This window comes from Podarcis muralis, chromosome 7 (assembly GCF_964188315.1).
Source record: "Podarcis muralis chromosome 7, rPodMur119.hap1.1, whole genome shotgun sequence".
In the NCBI taxonomy this organism is placed as follows: Eukaryota; Metazoa; Chordata; class Lepidosauria; order Squamata; family Lacertidae; genus Podarcis; species Podarcis muralis.
Genome location: NC_135661.1, coordinates 91081430 through 91103485, shown reverse-complemented (window position 1 = coordinate 91103485; position 22056 = coordinate 91081430). Strand labels below are relative to the sequence as shown.

The following is a 22056-nucleotide window of genomic DNA, read 5'->3' as shown; positions in this document are numbered from 1 at the left end:
TATACACATCCCTGACATATAGCGCCACTCCTCCTCCTTTCTTGTCTGGTCTGTTTCTCTGAAATAGATTGTATCCCTCCATTATTACATTCCAATCGTGGGACTTATCCCACCAGGTTTCAGTGATGCCTATTATGTCATATTTAGTTTGCTGTACCAAGAGCTCAAGCTCATCTTGTTTATTTCCCATGCTTTGCGCATTAGTGTACAGACATTGAAGTCCATTAATCATTCCCCCGTGTCTCTTATTTAAGGATTTTTTCCTCCCACCACTAGGTCTGCGTGCTGTTTGCTCCATTCGGTCTATGACATTTGGATGATCATCTTCATCAATTGATAGACTCCTACCTTCAGGTGCACTGTCTCCCTCCCCCACATTAGTCAGTTTAAAGCCCTCCTGATGAGGTTTCTGAGATTTTTGGCAAAAACATTCCTCCCAACCGCTGTGAGGTGCAGCCCATCGCTTGCCAGAAGTCCATCTTCAAGAAACTGCAGTCCGTGATCTAAGAATCCAAACCGTTCCTGTTTACACCATTTGCGAAGCCAGCTGTTCACTTCCACTATTTTTCCCTCTCTCCCTGGGCCACGTCGTTCAACTGGGAGGACAGATGAGATGACAATTTGTGCATTTAATTGCTTCAATTTCCTGCCCAGAGCCTCGTAGTCTCTTTTGATCTTCTGGAGGCTATTGCTTGCAGTGTCATTGGTTCCCCCATGAACCAAGAGGAAGGGGTATTTGTCAGTGGGTTTTATGATTCCTTGCAGTCGTTCAGTTACATCTTGGATCTTAGCCCCAGGGAGACAGCACACTTCCCGAGACATCTTGTCAGGCCCACAGATCACTGCTTCTGTTCCCCTCAGTAGGGAATCCCCTATCACCACTACACGCCTCCTCTTAGGTCTGGTCGGGGTTCTTCCGTGAGCTGTCCGTTCCAAGGTCGCCTGCACATTCCCTGAGGACTGACTTTGCTCCTCGTCTTCATATACCTGATCAACTGTAATGAGGGAGAGATCCTCAAATGGAGTCCGTTCTTCGTCTTCCATGCTAGGGGAGAGGACTTCAAAGCGATTGTGTATTTCTAAACAATCAGAGCGAACCCTGGGCCTCCTACTTCTTTGAGTCACGTTTCTCCATATATCTGGCACCTGTGTTGGTGAACTAGCCTCCTTCTCAGGGGTGTCCCCTGTCTCCTCCTTGGAGACGGTGTTCTCTGTTGCTTCCAAGAAGAGCTCCAGCTCTCTAATTCTTTGGAGCGTAGCTACACGTTCCTCCAGTTGATGGACTTTTAACAGGGAACTTTCCCGCATTGGCCACCTTTTTCAATAAAAGCACATTTTATTTATGAAGATTGTACGGATACATATTTAAATTTGAAAAAAATGACAGTACCAGGTTAAGCTGTACTTTTAAACACCTGAGAGAGAAAACATCTAATATTCAACTTGATTTGTATACGAAACTAGACATTTTTACAGAACAAAAGGAACGTTATAACATCTAACTCCCTTCAGTTCTTCCCCTGTCCCAAGCTTTAATTAGCATTGTTCCATAATTTGGGACTGCACTTCTTCCTGAGACTCTAATCCGTTTCCCTCTTAGTTTTAGGTGGTGATGAATCGGAAATGAAGAACAAGGGAGACCACAATGAAATCCACACAGTGGAGGAGACATATCAGGATTCAGAGTGTGGAGAGGGCTTCAGTCAGAGCTCCCAGTCCACTTCCCATCAAAGAAATCCCCTTGAGAAGAAACACTATCAGTGCTTGGAATGTGGAAAAAGCTTCACCTGGAAACAGAGTTTGGCTGCCCATCAAAGAATTCATACAAAAGAGAAACCCTATCATTGCTTGGAGTGTGGAAAGAGCTTCAGTCACAGTCACAATCTCACTTCCCATCGTAGAATTCATACAGGAGAGAAACCATATCACTGTGTGGAATGTGGAAAGAGCTTCAGTCAGGGCTCCCATCTCACTGCACATCAAAGGATTCATACAGGGGAGAAACCCTATCACTGCTTAGAGTGTGGAAAGAGCTTCAATCAGAGGGCTAAGCTCACTTCCCATCAAAGGATTCATACAGGGGAGAAACCCTATCAGTGCTTGGAATGCGGGAAGAGCTTCAATCAGAGGGCTAAGCTCACTTCCCATCAAAGGATTCATACAGGGGAGAAACCCTATCAGTGCTTGGAATGTGGAAAGAGCTTCACTCGGAGTGCCCATTTCACTTCCCATCAAAGGATTCATACAGGGGAGAAACCCTATCAGTGCTTGGAATGTGGAAAGAGCTTCAGCCAGAGGGCCCATCTCACTTCCCATCATAGAATTCATACAGGGGAGAAACCATATCAGTGCGTGGAATGTGGAAAGAGCTTCAGTCAAAAAAGCAGTTTCACTTCCCATCAAAGGATTCATACAGGGGAGAAACCCTATCAGTGTGTGGAATGTGGAAAGAGCTTCACCAGGAAAGAAAGTCTAACTGTCCATCAGAGAAATCATAAAGGGGAGAAACCGTATCAGTGCTTGGAATGTGGAAAGAGATTCACCAGGAAAATAATTTTCACTACCCATCAAAGAATTCATACAAAAGAAAAACCCTATCACTGCTTTTCGTGTGGAAAGAGCTTCAGTCACAGCTATACTCTCACTTCCCATCGTAGAATTCATACAAGGGAGAAACCCTATCAGTGCGTGGAATGTGGAAAGAACTTCAATCGGAGTGCCCATCTCACTTCCCGTCAAAGGATTCATACAGGGGATAAATCCTGTAAGTGTGTGGAATGTGGAAAGAGCTTCACTAGGAAAGAAAGTCTCACTGTCCATCAAAGAATTCATACAGGGGAGAAACCCTATCAGTGCTTGGAATGTGGAAAGAGCTTCAGTCAAAAGAGCAGTTTCACTTCCCATCAAAGGATTCATACAAGGGGGAAACCCTATCAGTGCGTGGAATGTGGAAAGAGCTTCAATATGAGGGCCCATCTCACTTCCCATCAAAGGATTCATACAGGTGAGAAACCCTTTCAGTGCGTGGAATGTGGAAAGAGCTTCAGTAAGAGGGCCAAGCTCACTTCCCATGAAAGGATTCATACAGGGGAGAAACCCTATCAGTGCGTGGAATGTGGAAAGAGCTTCACCCGGAAAGAAAGTCTCACTGTCCATCAAAGAATTCATAAAGGGGAGAAACCATATCACTGCTTTGCGTGTGGAAAGAGCTTCAGTCACAGCTATAGTCTGACTTCCCATCGTAGAATTCATACAGGGGAGAAACCCTTTAAGTGCATGGAATGTGGAAGGAGCTTCAATCAGAGGGCCAAGCTCATTTCCCATCAAAGGATTCATACAGGGGATAACCCCCATCAGTGCGTGGAATGTGGAAAGAGTTTCAGTCACAGCTACGATCTCACTTCCCATCAAAGAATGCATACAGGGGAGAAACCCTATCAGTGTGTAGAATGTGGAAAGAGCTTCAGTCAGAGGGCCAAGCTCACTTCCCATCAAAGGATTCATACAGGGGATAACCCCTATCAGTGTATGGAATGTGGAAAGAGTTTCAGTCACAGCTACGATCTCACTTCCCATCAAAGAATTCATACAGGGGAGAAACCCTATCAGTGCTTGGAGTGTGGAAAGAGCTTCAGCTGGAAACAAAGTTTTGCTTTCCATAAAAAAATCCATACAGGTGAGAAACCGTATCAGTGCTTGGAATGTGGAAAGAGATTCATTAACAGCTCCACACTCACTTCCCATCAAAGAATTCATACAGGGGAGAAACCCTTCAAGTGCTTGGAATGTGGAAAGAGCTTCACCTGGAAAATAAGTTTCACTTCTCACCAAAGAATTCATACAGGAGAAAACCCCTTTCAGTGCCTGGAATGTGGAAAGAGCTTCACCAGGAAAGTAGGTCTCAGTGCCCATCAAAAATTACACACAGCAGAGAAGTCAGGTCAGTGTTAGGAATGTGGAAAGAGCTTCAGTCAAAAAGGAAATCTCATTTCATCAAAGAATACATACAGGGGAGGAATCATATCAGTGCCAAGTGTGTGATTGGAAGGAGTTTTGAAAGTCTGGCCTCATTTTTAAAGCTCTTTAAAAAAAAAAGGACATTTTACAAATACTGAGAGCTGGCTGAAAAAGCCAAAATCAGGACAAGTTTGTTTCTTTTTGAAGGAAAATATTTCTTCTACTCTGAGCCCCTTAAAGAGAATTGGATTCCTGCCAGTCAAGCACTCTTACCTGGACATCTAAATTGCTATGTCTTCTTGGTCACTTTCTTTCTTTTTCATGTTTCATCTCTTAAAGTAATTATTTGGTTTATTTGTTTAACTCGAATCTTAATTTGAGAAATTGGATTTTATGTTAGACAGCTTATGTGTGTTGGGGATCAGGCTAGAAGGAAAAGGGAGAACAGGAAAAATGCAGGAAACAGAATCTGACTAAAGAGATGAAGGAAAATTTGGAGAAGCTATTAGCCCGAATTGATAGAAATAGTGAAATGGTGACAAATTTGACCACTAAAGCAGAGACACTGACAAAGAAAACAGAAGCACTTGATGTCTACATGAAAGGAAGGGAGGAAAAATCTAAAAAGCTGGAAAGGGAGACCAAAAAATGGAAATCAGAACAGGAGACGCTTAGGATTGATGTGGACGGTTTGGGTGGAAGATAAGAGGCAATTGCGGGCGCTTTGGCGGTTCTTGAGATGAGACAGAAAGCCCAGCCTCTGAGACAGAGAGGAGAGCAGGATTTTAGCAAAGGTTAGAGCGGAGTGGCTGGGAGTGGAAGAGGAATTCATGGAGGATGCGCCACCCTCACAGCCGGGGGTGGTGGTTTTTTGGCAGATAACCAATGTGAATAAATCCCCCAGTGTCACCCCCTGGCTGGTCTTCCTGTCTCCATCTCCCTGTGCCCCCACCCTGCCCCAATCAAAGTCCCAGCCAGCAGCTGCCCCTCCAGGCCTTCCTCCGCCCATCTTGGGGCCTCAAGGTATGCGGGCAGAATTTGGTGGGGGGCCAGGCTGGGCTCAGAGGTCTGCTTTCCTCTCCTTGCACTGGGAAGCTTGTCTACTAACTAATGGATAATGGGTTGTTTGGAAGACTAAGCCCTCTCTACCCCCCACCCTGTTTTGAAATAAACCCTATTTTAGAATTCGGGACATGGAGGAAGGAGAATGTTATGTTCTAAGCTTGGATCCTAGAACAATAGGCAAGTAGGATCCTAGAATGCAACAACTGATTGACTTGCAGGAAAAGACCAATCAGGCTCCATGAGGGAAGCAGAATCAGCCAGTCAGACTGGACTTGTTGTGTAAATAATGTATATAAAAGCCTGAGGTTTGGGGAGCAATTAAATCACTGTTTTACAAGCTTCAATAAAGAGCATGAAATCACTACAGGACGCTGTGTATATTTCACTGGCGATGAAGGTGGGATCCTGCTGAGCTGTCTGCCGCTCACCGCACATAGCCGCCACAGGCAGCACAGAATTGCACCGGTCATCCAGGCTACAGCTCCAGGACCCAAGGACCCAGAATGGCGACAGGCAACCGCTTCATGCCGTTCAGCCCAGCCTCAGGAGACTGGGAAGGATACACCACCCGCTTCCAGTTCCTCCTGGAGGCAAAGGATGTCATGAGACAGAGCCAAGAAGAGGGCAACCTTCTTCAGCATCTGTGGAGAAGAAACGTTCAAGATCGCCCAAGCCCTCCTCGCTCCCACAAATATTGCGACCGTTCCCTATGACACGATAATAGAACGGCTGAAGGGACACTTCTCGCAACAACCCTCGGGGGTAGCGTGTCAAAATGCCTTCTAGGCAAAGTGGCAGGTCTCCGGAGAAACCATAACCGGGAATGTGACCTCCCTCCGCCAGGCTGCCTGGCTCTGCAACGTCACAGAGCTGTAGAACATGCTCGGCGACTGTCTCGTGGGCGGCCTGAGGGACGAGAAGCTGCAGTGGCACCTCTACGCCAAGAAGGACCTGACGCTCCAGGCTGCATTAGAGGAGGCTTTAGTAACTGAAGCTGCCGAAAGGTCAGCGCAAGGATTCCAGTCAAACATGTCGTCCCAACCGAGGATCCACCACCAGGACCTCACCGACGACTCAGAATTCGACCGGGAGGAAGTGCACTGAGTGCAGCAGCGCACATAAGCTGCACGTCCACCACGACAGCCTCTTCCGGAAGATGGGAACTGTGCATGTTGTTCGGAGCCACGAGCAGAGGACTTGCCATTTCCGCAACGCAGAATGCCGACAATGCAGGGTGTGCCGTGCCTGCCCTGCCCGACGCCTCGAACCAGATGGCCGACCCAAGAGTCCCAGGCCCCGTGGTCTGACAAACCAAGGCAACTCGACGAAGACCACAGGCTGTCAGGTATACCAGTTGCCTCATTCTAATGCGGACAAAATTTTCATCGAGGCAAAGATAGAGGCAGCCCCGTGCTGCCTGGAGCTTGATACAGGCTCAACCCTGTCCATAATCTTGGCATGGACATTAAGGAATTGTGTCTCAGTGGCGGCTCCAAGTTTGGTCAGCCCCATTCACCCTCCGGAAGACTTCCACAAATGCAAGGTCCCCACGATGGGGGTGGGAACCTTCAATGTACAATATCGAGGGCGGAAGTGGCAGTTGGACTTGATCGTGGTCAAGGGGCGCTACATTAGCTTACTAGGGTTGGCGTGGTTTGGGCCACTGGGGCTAGGTATCACTGAGGTAAACCGCACCAGCTCCCATGTGGACGTGGACGCCATGTGCAAAGAGTTTCCAGAGGTTTTTGATGGGCCATTGGGATGATATACTGCCCACCCCATTGGCCTACAACTAGACCCTGCCATACGAGCCATCATGTTCAAGGCCCACCAGGTCCCGTTCACCCTTAAAACCCCGCATTGACGAGGAATTAGACCGGCTCATGGAGCAAGGAGTGCTCTAGCCTAATGCCCCCAAGAAACCCCAATCATCACACCTGTCAAGCCCAATGGCTCAGTCCACATTTGCGCAGACTACAAATGTACCATAAAAAGGCCCTTACGGCTCACGCATCCCCGGTGCCAATGGTCAGCCATGTCCTTGCCACCCTGGCGGGGTCTAAGATTTTTGGCAAGCTGGCCCAGGCCCAGGCCTATCAGCAGTTGTCAGTGGACGAGGCCACTGTGGAGGCACAGACGATTGTAACGCACGGGGGCCCGTTCCGTGTCAAGGGGCTGCAATTTGGCGTCCGCGTGGCCCCAGGCATATTCCAAAATCCAATGGACTCTCTCCTCAAAGGAATTCCCGGCGTCACACCCTTCTTTGATGATGTGTTGATCACCGGGTCCACGCTGGGGGAGTTTGGGGACACACTCCGCACCGTCCTTCACTGTTTCCAGACGGCCAGCCTCAAGGTGAAGTGGGGAAACTGTCTGCTAGGAGTTCAATAGGTGGTTTTTCTAGGATTTATGGTAGATGTAGACAGAGTACACCTGACCGGGGACAAGGTGTGAAGTATTTGCGACTCCCCTGCACCTAAGGGTAAGGCGGAACTCCAAGCCTTCTTGAGACTATTGAACTTTTCCCATGCCTTCTTACCCCACAAGGCAGCAGTAGCAGAGCTGCTGTGATGGTTCCTGGGGGGAACTGCAAGGAGGGCTGGACAGAGGAATCCCAAGGGGATAGCAGAAGGGTGAGGCCCATAGAGCAGGAGCAGCGGGTAAGGGAGGCAGAACTAGGAAGTCCAGAAGTGACCGAGGCCGAGCAGCCACAGGAACCAGAACCACAACCAAGTGGACCAGCGGCGTCGAAGCCAACGACCCTGTCACAGCCGGCAGCCCTGGAACAAGAGCCAGAACCAGGAACCCCTGCCGAGAGACACCCAAGACCACAAGGCATACATAGGTGACCGGCATACATCAACGACTAGGAATGCTAACCTTCTGGGCGCAACGGGAACGTAGAGGGGAGAGGGATTATGTACTAAGCTTGGATCCTAGAACAAAGGTAAGTAGGATCCTAGAATGCAACAACTGATTGGCCTGCAGGAAAAGAGCAATCAGGCTCCAGGAGGGAAGCAGAATCAGCCAGTCATACGGGACTCATTGTGTAAATAATGTATATAAAAGCCTGAGGTTTGGGGTGCAATTAAATCACTGCTTTACAATCTGCAATAAAGAGCATGAAGTCACTACAGGACTCCTGAGTAGATTTCAGAGAATCTAATGCATCTTTGGTTGGGATTGTCCACCAAGGAAATTGGAGATGGTTGCCATTCAAAGGGTAGTTTAAGACACGCGGGGGGGGGGGGGAACGACCTCCTTGTGAAAGGGGGGCAGTTTTGGGAGACATTCCAGCCGTGGCATTGGCAGCCAGAAGAGGAATCCTGGAAGAGGACACTCCAGGCTCATCTAGTCCAACCCCTGCAATTCAGGAACCCCGGTTCTTAGTCCCGCCAACTCCCTTGAGCTGGGCAACTCAGATGCCTGAAGCAGCGCCCCATTGGAGAGCAGCCTTGGGTCGCCTCTGGAGCTGGCCGGACCTTTTGGACAGCTGTTTTCATCCCGCCTGCCTCCGGTTGGGAGTTATAGCGCAAAGCCCATTGAGGGTGCCTGGTCCTGGAGGTGGTTTTCAAGTTGGAACTGTTTTGACCCTTTGCCGAAAGGAGATGCCACAAAGTGTGTGTCGGGAGGGTGTCTTTTCAGTGCCAGGATACAAGGTGCTCTCTTGACCCGGGAGCCCAATCCCTCTCCCCCACCCCTAGAAAAGGGGGTCTTCCCCTCATCCTCTCCTTGCAGAACCCCCTTTTCCTTCCTCTTTGCAACTCTCTCTCAAGGGACCCTGGAGCCAAACACTTGCAGAGTTTTACTTCTCAAGCAAAGGGTGGGAAGGAATACATTCTTGTTGCTCTTGAGATGTACAGAAATCTCTTCTCCTGATTTTTAACAGCGCAGGCCTGCTGTGATGGGCTTCCTTTTCCCCCCTTGCCACTGAAAAATTCCAGTTCACTGCCTCTTTGCCGATTGTTACGTTTCATTACTTCTTTTACGGTAAAGATGTTACGCTGCATCTTTGAGACACTGCACTTACTGCTGCATTTTTCTCTTCTGGGTCTGAATAAATCTTAATCTTATTGCTCTTTGTGTGGTCTTTTCCTGCTGCTTGATATACAACGGACGCTTATTTCTTTAGTTGTCCGTGGCATTTCCATCCAGGTGCCAGAGACCTCGTTCTCCCCCAGAGCCCCAGGCAGAGAGAGGGGCTCCTCCTCGGGACACGGGTTCCCCCTTCCCACGCACACGCGCCCAGTCAGGCTTCTCCCCCGCCAGGCACCCCTCCTCTTGGCCCGGGGGCCCCGCACCCTGCCAGGCCCCCCCCCGGCTCCCCCCCTTGCTGGGACAGGGCTCACTGCCCCGCAGCCCCCCCAAGAGAGACACCCCCATCTGCCCCCCCAAGACCCCCCTCTCCCCCGCGTAGACGCCCCTTCGCAGTCCAGGAGCCCCAGGCAGAGAGAGGGGCTCCTCCTCCCAGACACGGGTTCCCCCTTCCCACGCACACGCGCCCAGTCCGGCTTCTTCCCGGCCAGGCGCCCCTCCTCTCGGCCCGGGGGCCCCGCACCCTGCCAGGCCCCCCCCCAGGCTCCCCCCCTTGCTGGGACAGGGCTCACTGCCCCGCAGCCTCCAAGAGAGACACCCCCGGGTCCCCCATCTGGCCCCTGCGCCCCCCCCGGTCCCCCGCCTAGACGCCCCTTCGCAGCCCCAGGCAGAGACACGGGTTCCCCCTTCCCACGCACACGCGCCCAGTCCGGCACCCTGCCAGGCCCCCCCTCTTGCTGGGACAGGGCTCACTGCCCCGCAGCCCCCAAGAGAGACACCCCCGGGCCCCCATCTGGCCCCCACAAAGACCCCCCTCTCCCCCGCCCAGACGCCCCTTCGCAGCCCCAGGCAGAGACACGGGTTCCCCCTTCCCACGCACTCCGCTCCCCCATTGCGGGCCCAAGGGCGGCCTCTTCCCCTCCGAGGGAGCAGCTCTGCGCCTGCGCGACGCCTCCGCCGGGAGAGAGAAGGGCGAAGGGGCGCCGAGCTGGCTTCCTAGAGAGGACAGGAAGGGAAGGCGGGCCGCTCCTCCCCCCCTCTGACGTCCCTTCCGGCCTGGCCTTCGCCTGCCGGGCTCCTCTCGGGGGAAGCCTGCGGAACTCCCTGCCCCGCGACGCTGAGGTAAAAGCTCCTTGGCTTTCCTCTTCCTCGGACCAGGCTCGGCCTGGCTTCTCCTCCCGGAGGGGGCGAAGGAGGGAGGGAGGGAGGGGCCTTGCCGGGAAGGGGGGGGGCTCTCTTTCCCAGGCTGGACGGGGGGGTCTCCGAGGGACTCTCGGCCTCTGGGGAGTCTGGCTTGGCAGATGCAGCCCGGGCGGGGGGGGCGGCGGGGGGGCTCTCTCTCTTTTATTTCCCCTTCTTTTTCTTTCTTGCAATAGACCTTGCTCATGTCTGGAAGGAGAGGGGCGAAAGGGGGCATCCCAGAGCCCTTGTCTCTTTTTATCCAAGAGAAAGTCATCTAAAGAAGCGCCCAAACAGAAAGGAGGATCCCGTCCTACGTCTCTTTCCTGGGCATCTTGCAATAACCTCCATTTTAACTTGGCATAAAAAGAGGTAAATATTTCTGCATCCCCCCATCTTGACATAGGCTTTAATTTCAGCACATAATGATTTTGAAACAACATAAATGGGTATTTGTCACAGTAACACACAAATATTTTGTTTTCACTTTGAAACCCTGTTTCCTCCACCAAAACCTTCTGGTCTTCTCCTCTCATATTCTTTGCTAACCTTTTCATTTTCTGGTGATTAATTTAAAGCCTGCTAAGATATCAGATGCAACACAGATGGAGCCTGTGTGTGTGTGTGTTGTTTCCTCTTGTTTTTTGAATAACTTTTTATTGGGTTTTATAAAGAAGGATCATAGGAATAACAAAGAATACAGATAAATAAAGCAACTCTCCTCATGCCATTTGTATATCACAAAAGCAGCATAATTAATTTGAAACATCAGGTTCATTATCAGTGGTCAGCGTATGACTTTTCGGTTAATGAATTGGTTTGAACGCAACCAAAAATAAAGGGGAAACAGAACAGAGTGAACAGAGAGCATTCCACATGGCAAAGCCCTTGTGGTTGTGCTTCGATTAAGGGTGAGTCCTGGGCCTTTCTCCTCTTCCATTGCCAACTAAACAGTATAAAGTGTTAGTCTGTTGATGAACTTAGGCCCAGAAATGAACTGGCAACCAATGCAGGTATTTAAAACAGGAATTAATGTATGCCAAAGGATTTTCGCGGGTCTTCAGTGAGGAGGGGTAGATGCCACCTGTCAGGCTTCAGGGAATCCCATCCCTCCCCCAGTGGCCAGCCAAGAAGTAGACAACAAGAAGAGTTCATGCCGAGTCCTTTATTCAATATTTACAGAGAGAGACTTTGAACAGCGCCTCTCCATTGCAGTAATGGCGTTGTTCTGAGTAAAGTCCCACCCCTCTGTCTCTCCTCTTCTACATCATCCCTGCGTCGGCTGATCTGTGCTTTCTGCCTCTGAGCTTCCTGTTCTCCTACTCTCAATGCACGCTGGATCCTGGGAGAAGGAGGGTCAGGAATGCTTTCTGAAGACACAGAGTCTGTCAGCTGTCTCTCCCCTGGTGCTGCTGCTGCTTCTTCCTCCTGCTGCAGCTCTCCCAATATTTCCCAGCTTCTCCCCTCTGCAGCCTCTGAGCTATGATCTTCTGCAAACCACTGTTGTAAATCTATACTCTCCTCCTCTTCTCGGGAAGGTTCAGGAGGAGGGAAGGGGGTCTCCAGCATTCCTTTGGGTCCAGTCCCGGACACCACCTGGAGCCTGTTGGAGAAAAAGGTGGGATAGAAATGCCATTAGTAAAAGAGGGAACCCAGTTGAGAACCCAACCGCTGCATTTGGATCCAGTTTCCGAGGCGTCTTCCAGGGCAGTTCCACCCAGAGGGCCTTGCCACTGTCCCCTCGGATCCAGAGCAGGAAGTCCCCAAGGACGGTGGCTGGAGCTAGACATGGGCCCTGCTGCTCACCAAGCCACCCAAGCAGATATGGCTGGCTTGGGGCGAAGCTCTGGACTATGAAGTGGGGTTGGGAGGGACCCCCACTGTTGCCCTGGCTCCAAATTACACGTCATATAAATGACTCACTTGTCATTCACAGTTATGACTTCTCCCTCCTCCTTCTCTCCCTACACTTGCTCAGGGAACATTCTTCTTCTCTTGGCTGTGCTTTGATCTTATAATAGAAGAATGTGTTTGATTCGTAGGATTTGCTGCAGCTTGCATTAGGACACACAAAACTTGGCAGAGGACCAAGGGGCTCCTTCCGATCTCTTGGAGACTTCCCGGGAGCCCAGATGGATGAGCAAGACTCAGCTGGCCCTGAAGCAGGAAGAGGCCATGCCCTGGAAACTGGGAGCAGTGGGGAATTCTGGGAAAACTCTGTGAGGAAGAACCCGGGTCAGGAGGACACCCCTTGCTCAGAGGTGCAGAGCCAGCAGCTCAGGCAGTTCTGCTACCAGGAGGCCAAAGGACCCCGAGAAGTTTGCAGCCAGTTCTACCATCTTGACCATCAGTGGCTGAAGCCAGAAAGGCACACAAAAGCTCAGATGCTGGACCTGGTGATCTTGGAGCAGTTCCTGGCTGTCCTTCCTCTGGAGATGGAGAGCTGGGTGAGGGAATGCGGAGCGGAGACCAGTTCCCAGGCGGTGGCCCTGGCCGAAGGTTTCCTCCTGAGTCAGGCAGAGGAGAGGAAGCAGGCAGAGCAGCAGGTGAGAGAGACTTTCCTCTGGATACTCCCAAGGGGCTCCAAAGAGGAGGGAGAGTATCCCCCAGTTCTCTACTAATTTGCCCATCCTTTTTTTGGAAAGCATGTTGTTGTTGTTGTTGTTGTTGTTGTTGTTGTTGTTGTTGTTGTTGTTGTTATTTATGACACCCATGTGGCTGGGTGCCTTCCAGCACATGTATTTTTTTTATATAAAATATTTATTAGCTTTTTACAAAAAACATAGGTTTACAGAATAGAAAGGATAAAAACAGAGATTTGCAAAAATAAAAAGAAAACATAGAAGAAAAAAAGAGATAAGAAAAATACAAGAGTTATAAAAAAAATAGAAAAAAAGAAAATACAAAAAACAAAAAACAAAAAGCTAAAAAAGAATTTAAGAAACGAATCCAATTTTCAATATCTTTAGACTCATTTGCTTATTTTCTTGACTTCCTCACACCTCCCCTTTTTGTATTCCCATTTACATAATCGATTCAGCAAATCCTTTCCCTCTTTCATTTATCTTAACTCTGTATCTTAACCTATTATAACTATATATTTTCATCCATTATCAATCCGTATTTACATATTGTTATTAATCTTATTACCAATACCACTTATTTTCAATCCAACATCATTTTAACATTCATTAATTTTACAGTATTTCTGCAAGTAGTCTTTAAATTTCTTCCAATCTTCTTCCACCGACTCTTCTCCCTGGTCTCGGATTCTGCCAGTCATTTCTGCCAATTCCATATAGTCTATCACCTTCATCTGCCACTCTTCCAGTGTGGGTAAATCTTGTGTCTTCCAGTACTTTGCAATAAGTATTCTTGCTGCTGTTGTTGCATACATAAAAAAAGTTCTGTCCTTCTTTGGCACCAGTTGGCCCACTATGCCCAAGAGGAAGGCCTCTGGTTTCTTCAGGAAGGTATATTTAAATACCTTTTTCATTTCATTATAGATCATTTCCCCAAAAGCCTTAATCCTTGGGCACGTCCACCAAAGGTGAAAGAATGTACCTTCAGTTTCTTTACATTTCCAACATTTATTATCGGGCAAATGATAGATTTTTGTAAGCTTGACTGGTGTCATGTACCACCTGTATATCATTTTCATAATATTCTCTCTTAAGGCATTACATGCCGTGAATTTCATACCTGTGGTCCACAACTGTTCCCAGTCAGCAAACATAATGTTATGTCCAACATCTTGTGCCCATTTAATCATAGCAGATTTAACCGTTTCATCCTGAGTGTTCCATTTTAACAGCAAGTTATACATTTTTGAAAGTATCTTAGTTTGGGGATCTAACAGTTCTGTTTCCAACTTTGATTTTTCCACCTGAAAGCCAATTTTTTTGTTCAAATTGTATACCTCTCTTATTTGATAATAATGAAGCCAATCTCGCACTTTGTCTTTTAATTTCTTAAAACTCTGCAATTTCGGTTTGTCTCCTTCTTGCTCCAAAATTTCCCAATACTTTGGCCACTTGGCCTCCATATTAGGCTTTTTCTGAGCCTTAGCCTCCATCGGTGACAACCACCTTGGGGTTTTATTTTCAAGTAAGTCTTTATATCTTATCCAGACATTAAACAATGCTTTCCTGACAATATGGTTTTTAAATGCCTTATGTGCTTTAACCTTGTCGTACCACAAATATGCATGCCACCCAAAAACATTATTAAAACCTTCTAAGTCCAAAATGTCTGTGTTCTCAAGAAGCAGCCAATCTTTCAACCAGCAGAATGCTGCTGATTCATAATAAAGTTTAAGGTCTGGCAGGGCAAATCCACCTCTTTCCTTTGCATCAGTTAGTATTTTAAATTTTATTCTGGGCTTCTTGCCCTGCCAGACAAATCTAGAGATGTCTCTCTGCCACTTCTTGAAACAGTCCATTTTGTCCAGAATTTGTAATGATTGAAACAAAAACAACATTCTTGGCAATACATTCATCTTTATCGCAGCAATTCGACCCAACAAGGAAAGCTTCAAATTTGACCATATTTCTAAGTCCTTTTTCACTTCTGACCAACATTTTTCATAGTTATCTTTAAATAAATTCCCATTTTTAGCTGTCATGTTAATCCCCAGGTATTTCACTTTCTGGACCACTGTTAAACCTGTCTCATTCTGAAACCTCTCTTTCTCAATCGGTGTTAAATTTTTCTCAAGGACTTTAGTTTTTAGCTTATTCTACTTAAATCCTGCCACATGACCAAATTCTTGAATCAGTTCTAATACTCTTTTAGTACTAGATTCTGGCTCCTCTAAAGTCAATACTAAGTCATCTGCAAAAGCTTTCAATTTATATTGTTTAGCTCCGACCTTTATGCCTTTGATCAGATGGTCCCTTCTAATCATATTTAACAAAACCTTCAGGACCGAAATAAAGAGCAATGGGGAAATTGGGCAGCCTTGTCGTGTCCCTTTCTCTATCTTAAATTCCTCTGTCACCACATTGTTAACTATTAATTTCGCCTTTTGTTCTGAATAAATTGCACTTATACCATTTTCAAACCCTTGACCAACCCCCATCCCCTGAAGATTTTTCTTCATAAAGCTCCAAGAAATATTATCAAAGGCTTTCTCCACATCCACAAAAATTAAAACTGCTTTAGTGTTGATGTCCACTTGCAACTTCTCCAAAATATTAATTATGTTCCTCGTATTGTCAGACAAGTGTCTGCCTGGGAGAAAGCCAGCTTGGTCCTTGTGTATCTCTTCCACTAATACTTTTTTTAAACTTTTGGCCAAAATGTCAGCAAATATTTTGTAATCCACATTAAGCAGGGATATGGGTCGGTAATTCTTGAGTTGTGTCTTTTCAGACTCAGTTTTTGGTATAAGTGTAATATATGCTTCTTTCCACGACTCTGGCAGTTTCCCCCCTCCAAAATTTCATTGCAAACCTGCTTTAGTGGTTGAATTATCCCATCCTTCAAAGTTCTATACTATTTAGAGGTTAAACCATCCGGCCCTGGAGAGCCTTCCAACACATGTAAAAGCATAAGAAGACATCAGATGTCTTCTAAAAGTTATGCAGTTTTTTATCTCCTTCTCACCTGATGGGAGGGCATTCCCCAGGGTGGGGGCCACTGTGGAGAAGGTCTTCTGCCTGGTTCCCTGTAAATTCACTTGTCACAGTGAGGGAATCAGCAGAAGACTCTCGGAACTGGACCTCAGTTCATGGAGACGCTCCTTTGGGTATACTGGGCCTTTGAGGCCGTTTAGGGCTTTGAATTGTGCTGGGAAACGTTCTGGGAGCCAGTGAAGATCCTTGAGGACCAATGTTTCATGGTCCTGGCAGCCAACCCCAGACACCAGTCTAGCAGAAGCAGGAAACAGCTTTCACCTCTGTCCCCCGAAAGCGCTTGCCTCTGCCATTCCTTCTCTAACCCTTCTCCCCATTCTCTGTTTTGAATCCTTGTTGCTCTTTCAGAGGAAGGATCTTTTGGCAGAAATGGGTCTTGATTCTTTTGAGGCAGAGAAGACTCCGCTGGACGCCAGAGTGAAGCCTCTGGGTAAGGAGGAAGAAGTGTTTTCTCCCCCGTTTTGTCACATTCTCTTGGTTATGAAACTAATCTCTCAGTTCTTTGCATCTTTTGGGGGAAGACACCTGGAGCTCAGAGCTCGGGGGGGGGGGGGGAGATGTATTTTTGCACAACTATTATATGAAATGGGTACAAATGTCAGCAGGGGAGACATTTACGATAGTAATTTGATTAGTTTACAATTACAGTTCATTAATGCCCACGTTATAACAATGCGAAATTACAATACAATTAGTAATACCAATCTTTAAGATACCAAATTATATAATATAGGTGTGTCCCCCACCCCCCACATGCTAAAACTGATGGTTTGATGATTTTCTTGATTTCTGCATTCCAAAATCTTATTATTTTCAATTACCCTCCTGTCAAGATAAGAATCCTTTATACAAATAATATATAAAACTACAAGTGAGGCACTCCAGCGATATCCTTACTCTTCCCATGTGTGGCAGTCTTTCTGTTCGTGATGTTTCTTCCTGTCCTTGTAAAATATTTTATCTTTTCCTGGTTGTTGCTGTTCTCCATCAATCCTTGGGCGGAGCTAATATCCCATTGTGGTTTCAGAAATTCTCCATCGCTCTGTCCTGTGCTTTGTTGTTTGGCAACTTTAACAGCAGCTGCAAAAATCACACTGTCCCAATAAATAATCAGTTTTCGCCATTTTTCTTATCTGCCTGGGAAGGAGAGGGATCGGTCAAACTGCAATTGACTCAGTAATCATAGAATCATAGAGTTGGAAGAGACCACAAGGGCCATCGAGTCCAACCCCCTGCCAAGCAGGAAACACCATCAGAGCACCTTAATGAACCTTATCAGCTCCTGCACAATTTTCTGATTCCTTACATCCCTCTCTCTGGCCTTAGATAAATGCGCATTTATCCAATTAAATTAAATTCCAAGTCCTTTTAGCATTAATCAGTTCAGTCTGTATATAATACAGGATGGGGAAGAGTCAGCTCTAATTTTCCATCGTAAACATTTTGCAAAATAGAGCTTCCCTCCCTTTTTCCTTTTTCTTTTTACACACACAGTTCCATTTGATGTTATATTTCATATCTGCAATCCAGTTTCATCCCTGCTCACCTGTACATAGATATTTTGAACTAGTATCCAATGGCAGGCTGCCAAATCATAAATGCAGAGAAGAAAACTTTATATAAAGAAGCCATAGGCTCCCCTCCCCCCACCCACTGTCTTTTGCAGCAAATGAAGTTTATTCCCAAATTCAAACCTTAAAGAACTTGCAGCTGGTTCAATTCCTCAGTTTATGATCTCATCTCTTCCAGCAACGCCTGTACATTAGTCCAAATTGAGCTCTAATTGACAGGAGAACCTCTGCTTCTTAATGGCAGCGAAGGAGGGTTTTCGGCAGGCGAAGGGCTTTTGCACTCAGCGCCTCCCTGCCTCTCGCAATCCATGCCGGAGCCAGAGCCTGGTACCGAGTCAAACTGGGAGTGAAGCCCGTTCCCCCCGTCCCTGGGGGAAACTTGCAAGGAGAATAACCCTCAATCATCCTTGTTTTTCCTTTGCCAACGATCTCCCGCTGCCTCCATTAAGGCAGAGCGGAACCGGAAGCTAGCAGGGGAGACTTGGACGAAGCCCCATCTGTACTTAGAGATGCACTGTTTCACCTCTGAGAGAAGCAGGCGCTCACGGTTTCCACTTACCTTGGTCTCTCCCAGGTGACGGAATGATGCCACCAAGACCTGCTCCTTCATCTTTTCATGGTGGTGGAGGGGAGGCAGCAGCTGTGGACCCAGATCAGGTAGGGGGAAGGAGCCTTGTGGGGAAGGACTGCTTGGATGCAGACTGGCTGGGCGCAGTTGGATGCAGAGGAATGGTGTGAGGAGCCAGAGAAGAGGGAGCCGACTGGGAGGAGGAGGAGGTGTCTGAAGCTGGAGAGGGAAGAGGGCTCAGGGAGCAGAGGGAGTCTGTGGCAGAGAGCAGCCCAGACTCCGAGGCAGAAGCTGCAGCAGGAGAAAGGAGGGATGAGGAAGGCAGAGAGGGGTCTGGCCGCTGTAGAAAACAACAGAGCCAAGTGAATGTTCTCTAAGAGGACAGCCTTTGTCCTGTTCTGTTAGGGTCCAGTGTGCTTTGAAGATGTAGCTGTCCATTTCACAGACGAGGAGTGGGCGTTACTGGATCCTGACCAGAGAGCTCTCCATAAGGAAATCATGGAGGAGAATCGTGGGATCTTGGACTCTCTCGGTAAGGCTCCCTATTGGATCATCCTATCTGTTTTGTAATTCAAGACCTCTCTATGTGACGAACCTCTGATATTTCGATGGGGCTCAACAGCGCCACCCACAGCACCTGGGATGTTAACACTCCCACAGCAAACCTTGGAGGGATGGCTATTGATTGTTTTTCCTGTGAATATTCTTCCTCCAGTTCTGCCGTTTAAAACCATGATCAGGCTGTCTGAACTGCCCAGGCCTTCGTAAATGTAGGATTCAGAGTGATTTGGGATGTTGAAGTAGCTTCAGTCACGTTTCCTGCTTTTGTTCTTGCTTCTGTCTCTCTCTGGTTGACCAAAGAGTCGCTTGACATTGGAGATGGCACAGATTCCACGACTGAACCAAACAAACTCCATCCCAAAACAGAGCCAGGCTTTTTGAATCTCAGGCAGTGAACCCTGTAGTAACAATAATGATAATTTTATTATTTTTACCCAACATCAAACATTAAAAACTTCCCAATACAGAGGTGCCTTCAGAAGTCCTCTAAAAGTTGCATAGTTATTTCCTTGACATCTGATGGGGGGGTGTTCCACAGGGTGGGTGCCCCTGCCGAGAAGGCCCCCTGCCTCATCCCCTGTAACTTCTCACAGTAATGTAACATTTAAGTACAGTGCTACTTTGGGTTAAGAACTTAATTCGTTCTGGAGGTCTGTTCTTGACCTGAAACTGTTCTTAACCTGGAGCACCACTTTAGCTCATGGGGCCTCCTGCTGCTGCTGCGCTGCTGCTGCACGACTTAAGTTCTCATCCTAAAGCAAAGTTCTTAACCCAAGGTACTATTTCTCTGTTAGCGGAGTCTGTAACCTGAAGCTTATGTAAACCGAGGTGCCAGTGTAACGAAACTTGAATAATGATAATAATGCTGATAGGAGAAGTTTCTGCTGCACTCTGTGATGTCGAGAATTTAAGAAAACATTCAAATTGGCTTAAGGTGATGCACATCATCATTAAATGTTTAGCCACTAAAGAAATTTAAATTTGGCAGCTGCTACACACATTTCTTCAATATACAAAATGTGTTTTTCAGCACATAGAAGTGACGCGCAGCGTAAATTAATAATGCAGAGTTTTAAAGAATAAGAGCTTTACTGAGTTAAAATAAACTTCTTGATAAACAACATGGTTCCAAACAGTTTGACAGAGATTCCATACTGACTCTGCTCACAACTGAGGCAGACTGACTCTGACTGAAATCTTACAGAGAACACACAGAGAAAATGGCTGCTAAGTCACATGTCAGAGTGACTCAACAGTTAGCAGTTAGGCCTGAATAACTTTAGTAGGCCCAAATGATGGTGCAGTCCCAGCACTTCCCAGCCTGCTTTGCTGCTTCTGCTCTCATGTGTCTTCGTCACATGACAAGAAGTTCACGTTTGCCATTTTTATTCCTCTACTCTTACATCGCTGACCACAAGGCAGCTGACTATGACCAAGTCAGTCCAGTCAATGTTCCCAAATATTTCTCCAGCTCTTAAAATTTGTTTAGATTTATTACTACATACTGAACAACTTAGCATATTGAATATATCTTAATTTTAACAGGGAACTTTCCCGCATTGGCCACCTTTTTCAATAAAAGCACATTTTATTTATGAAGATAGTACAGATGCATATTTAAATTTGAACAAAATGACAGTACCAGGTTAAGCTGTACTTTTAAATACCTGAGAGAGAAAACATCTGATATTCAACTTGATTTGTATATGAAACTAGACATTTTTACAGAACAAAAGGAACATTATACCATCTAACTCCCTTCAGTTCTTCCCCTGTCCCAAGCATTAATTAGCATTGTTCCGTAATTTGGGACTGCACTTCTTCCAGAGACTCTAATCCATTTGCCTCTTAGTTTCAGGTGGTGATGAATTGGAAATGAAGAACAAGGGAGACCACAACGAAATCCACAGAGTGGAGGAGCCATATCAGGATTCAGACTGTGGAGAGGGCTTCAGTCAGAGCTCCCATTCCACTTCCCATCAAAGAAATCCCCTTGAGAAGAAACCCTATCAGTGCTTGGAATGTGGAAAAAGCTTCACCTGGAAACAGAGTTTGGCTGCCCATGAAAGAATTCATACAAAAGAGAAACCCTATCACTGCTTGGAGTGTGGAAAGAGCTTCAGTTACAGTCACAATCTCACTTCCCATCGTAGAATTCATACAGGAGAGAAACCATATCGCTGTGTGGAATGTGGAAAGAGCTTCATTCACAGCTCCCATCTCAATTCCCATCGTAGAATTCATACAGGGGAAAAACCCTATCACTGCTTAGAGTGTGGAAAGAGCTTCAGTCAGAGGGCTAACCTCACTTCCCATCAAAGGATTCATACAGGGGAGAAACCCTATCAGTGCTTGGAATGTGGAAAGAGCTTCAATCAGAGGGCCAAGTTCACTTCCCATCAAAGGATTCATACAGGGGAGAAACCCTATCAGTGCTTGGAATGTGGAAAGATCTTAACTCGGAGTGCCCATCTCACTTCTCATCAAAGGATCCATACAGGGGAGAAACCCTATCAGTGCTTGGAATGTGGAAAGAGCTTCAGTCAAAAAATCAGTTTCACTTCCCATCAAAGAATTCATACAGGGGAGAACCCCTATCAGTGTGTGGAATGTGGAAAGAGCTTCAGTCAAAAAAGCAATCTCACTTCCCATCAAAGGATTCATACAGGGGAGAAACCATATCACTGCTTGGAGTGTGGAAAGAGCTTCAGTCAGAGGGCCAAGCTCACTTCCCATCAAAGAAGTCATACAGGGGATGAACCCTATCAGTGCGTGGAATGTGGAAAGAGCTTCACCCGGAAAGAAAGGTTAACTGTCCATCAAAGAATTCATACAGGGGAGAAACCGTATCAGTGCTTGGAATGTGGAAAGAGCTTCACCTGGAAAGAATATCTAACTGTTCATCAAAGAATTCATACAGGGGAGAAACCGTATCAGTGCTTGGAATGTGGAAAGAGCTTCAATATGAGGGCCCATCTCACTTCCCATCAAAGGATTCATACAGGGGGAAAACCCTATCAGTGCGTGGAATGTGGAAAGAGCTTCAGTCAAAAAAACAATCTCACTTCCCATCAAAGAATTCATACAAGGGAGAAACCCTATCAGTGCGTGGAATGTGGAAAGAGCTTCAGTCAAAAGAGCAGTGGAATGTGGAAAGAGGTTCAATCGGAGTGCCAATCTCACTTCCCATCAAAGAATTCATACAGGGGAGAAACCCTTTAAGTGCTTGGAATGTGGAAAGAGCTTCACCTGGAAAGCAAATCTCACTTCCCATGAAAGGATTCATACAGGGAAGAAACCCTTTAAGTGCTTGGAATGTGGAAAGAGCTTCACCAGGAAAGAAAGTCTCACTTCCCATCAAAGAATTCATACAGGAGAAAACCCCTTTCAGTGCCTGGAATGTGGAAAGAGCTTCACCAGGAAAGTACGTCTCACTGCCCATCAAAAATTACACACAGTCGAGGAATCATATCAGTGTTAGGAA

General features: G+C 47.0%; 2 protein-coding genes across 2 annotated transcripts in view; both read left to right on the top strand.

Annotated features, from left to right (window-relative positions):
- LOC114603022 (uncharacterized) overlaps positions 1–8153 on the top strand; it is a 35589-nt gene extending 27436 nt beyond the window's left edge. The window contains exon 10 of the mRNA XM_077932444.1: positions 1601–8153. Within this exon, the coding sequence (XP_077788570.1) occupies positions 1601–3951 (2351 nt within the window). The 3' untranslated portion in view covers positions 3952–8153. The remainder of the gene's footprint in view (positions 1–1600) is intronic.
- A 1748-nt stretch (positions 8154–9901) lies between these two features.
- LOC144324926 (uncharacterized) lies at positions 9902–21713 on the top strand (the record flags this gene model as incomplete). Its single annotated transcript, XM_077932521.1, has 6 exons — positions 9902–10179; positions 12279–12782; positions 16221–16302; positions 18018–18100; positions 18417–18543; positions 20425–21713. Coding segments are annotated over exons 2-6 (1995 nt in total), but the record flags the coding sequence as incomplete, so codon positions are not given.
- Positions 21714–22056: the final 343 nt, after the last annotated feature.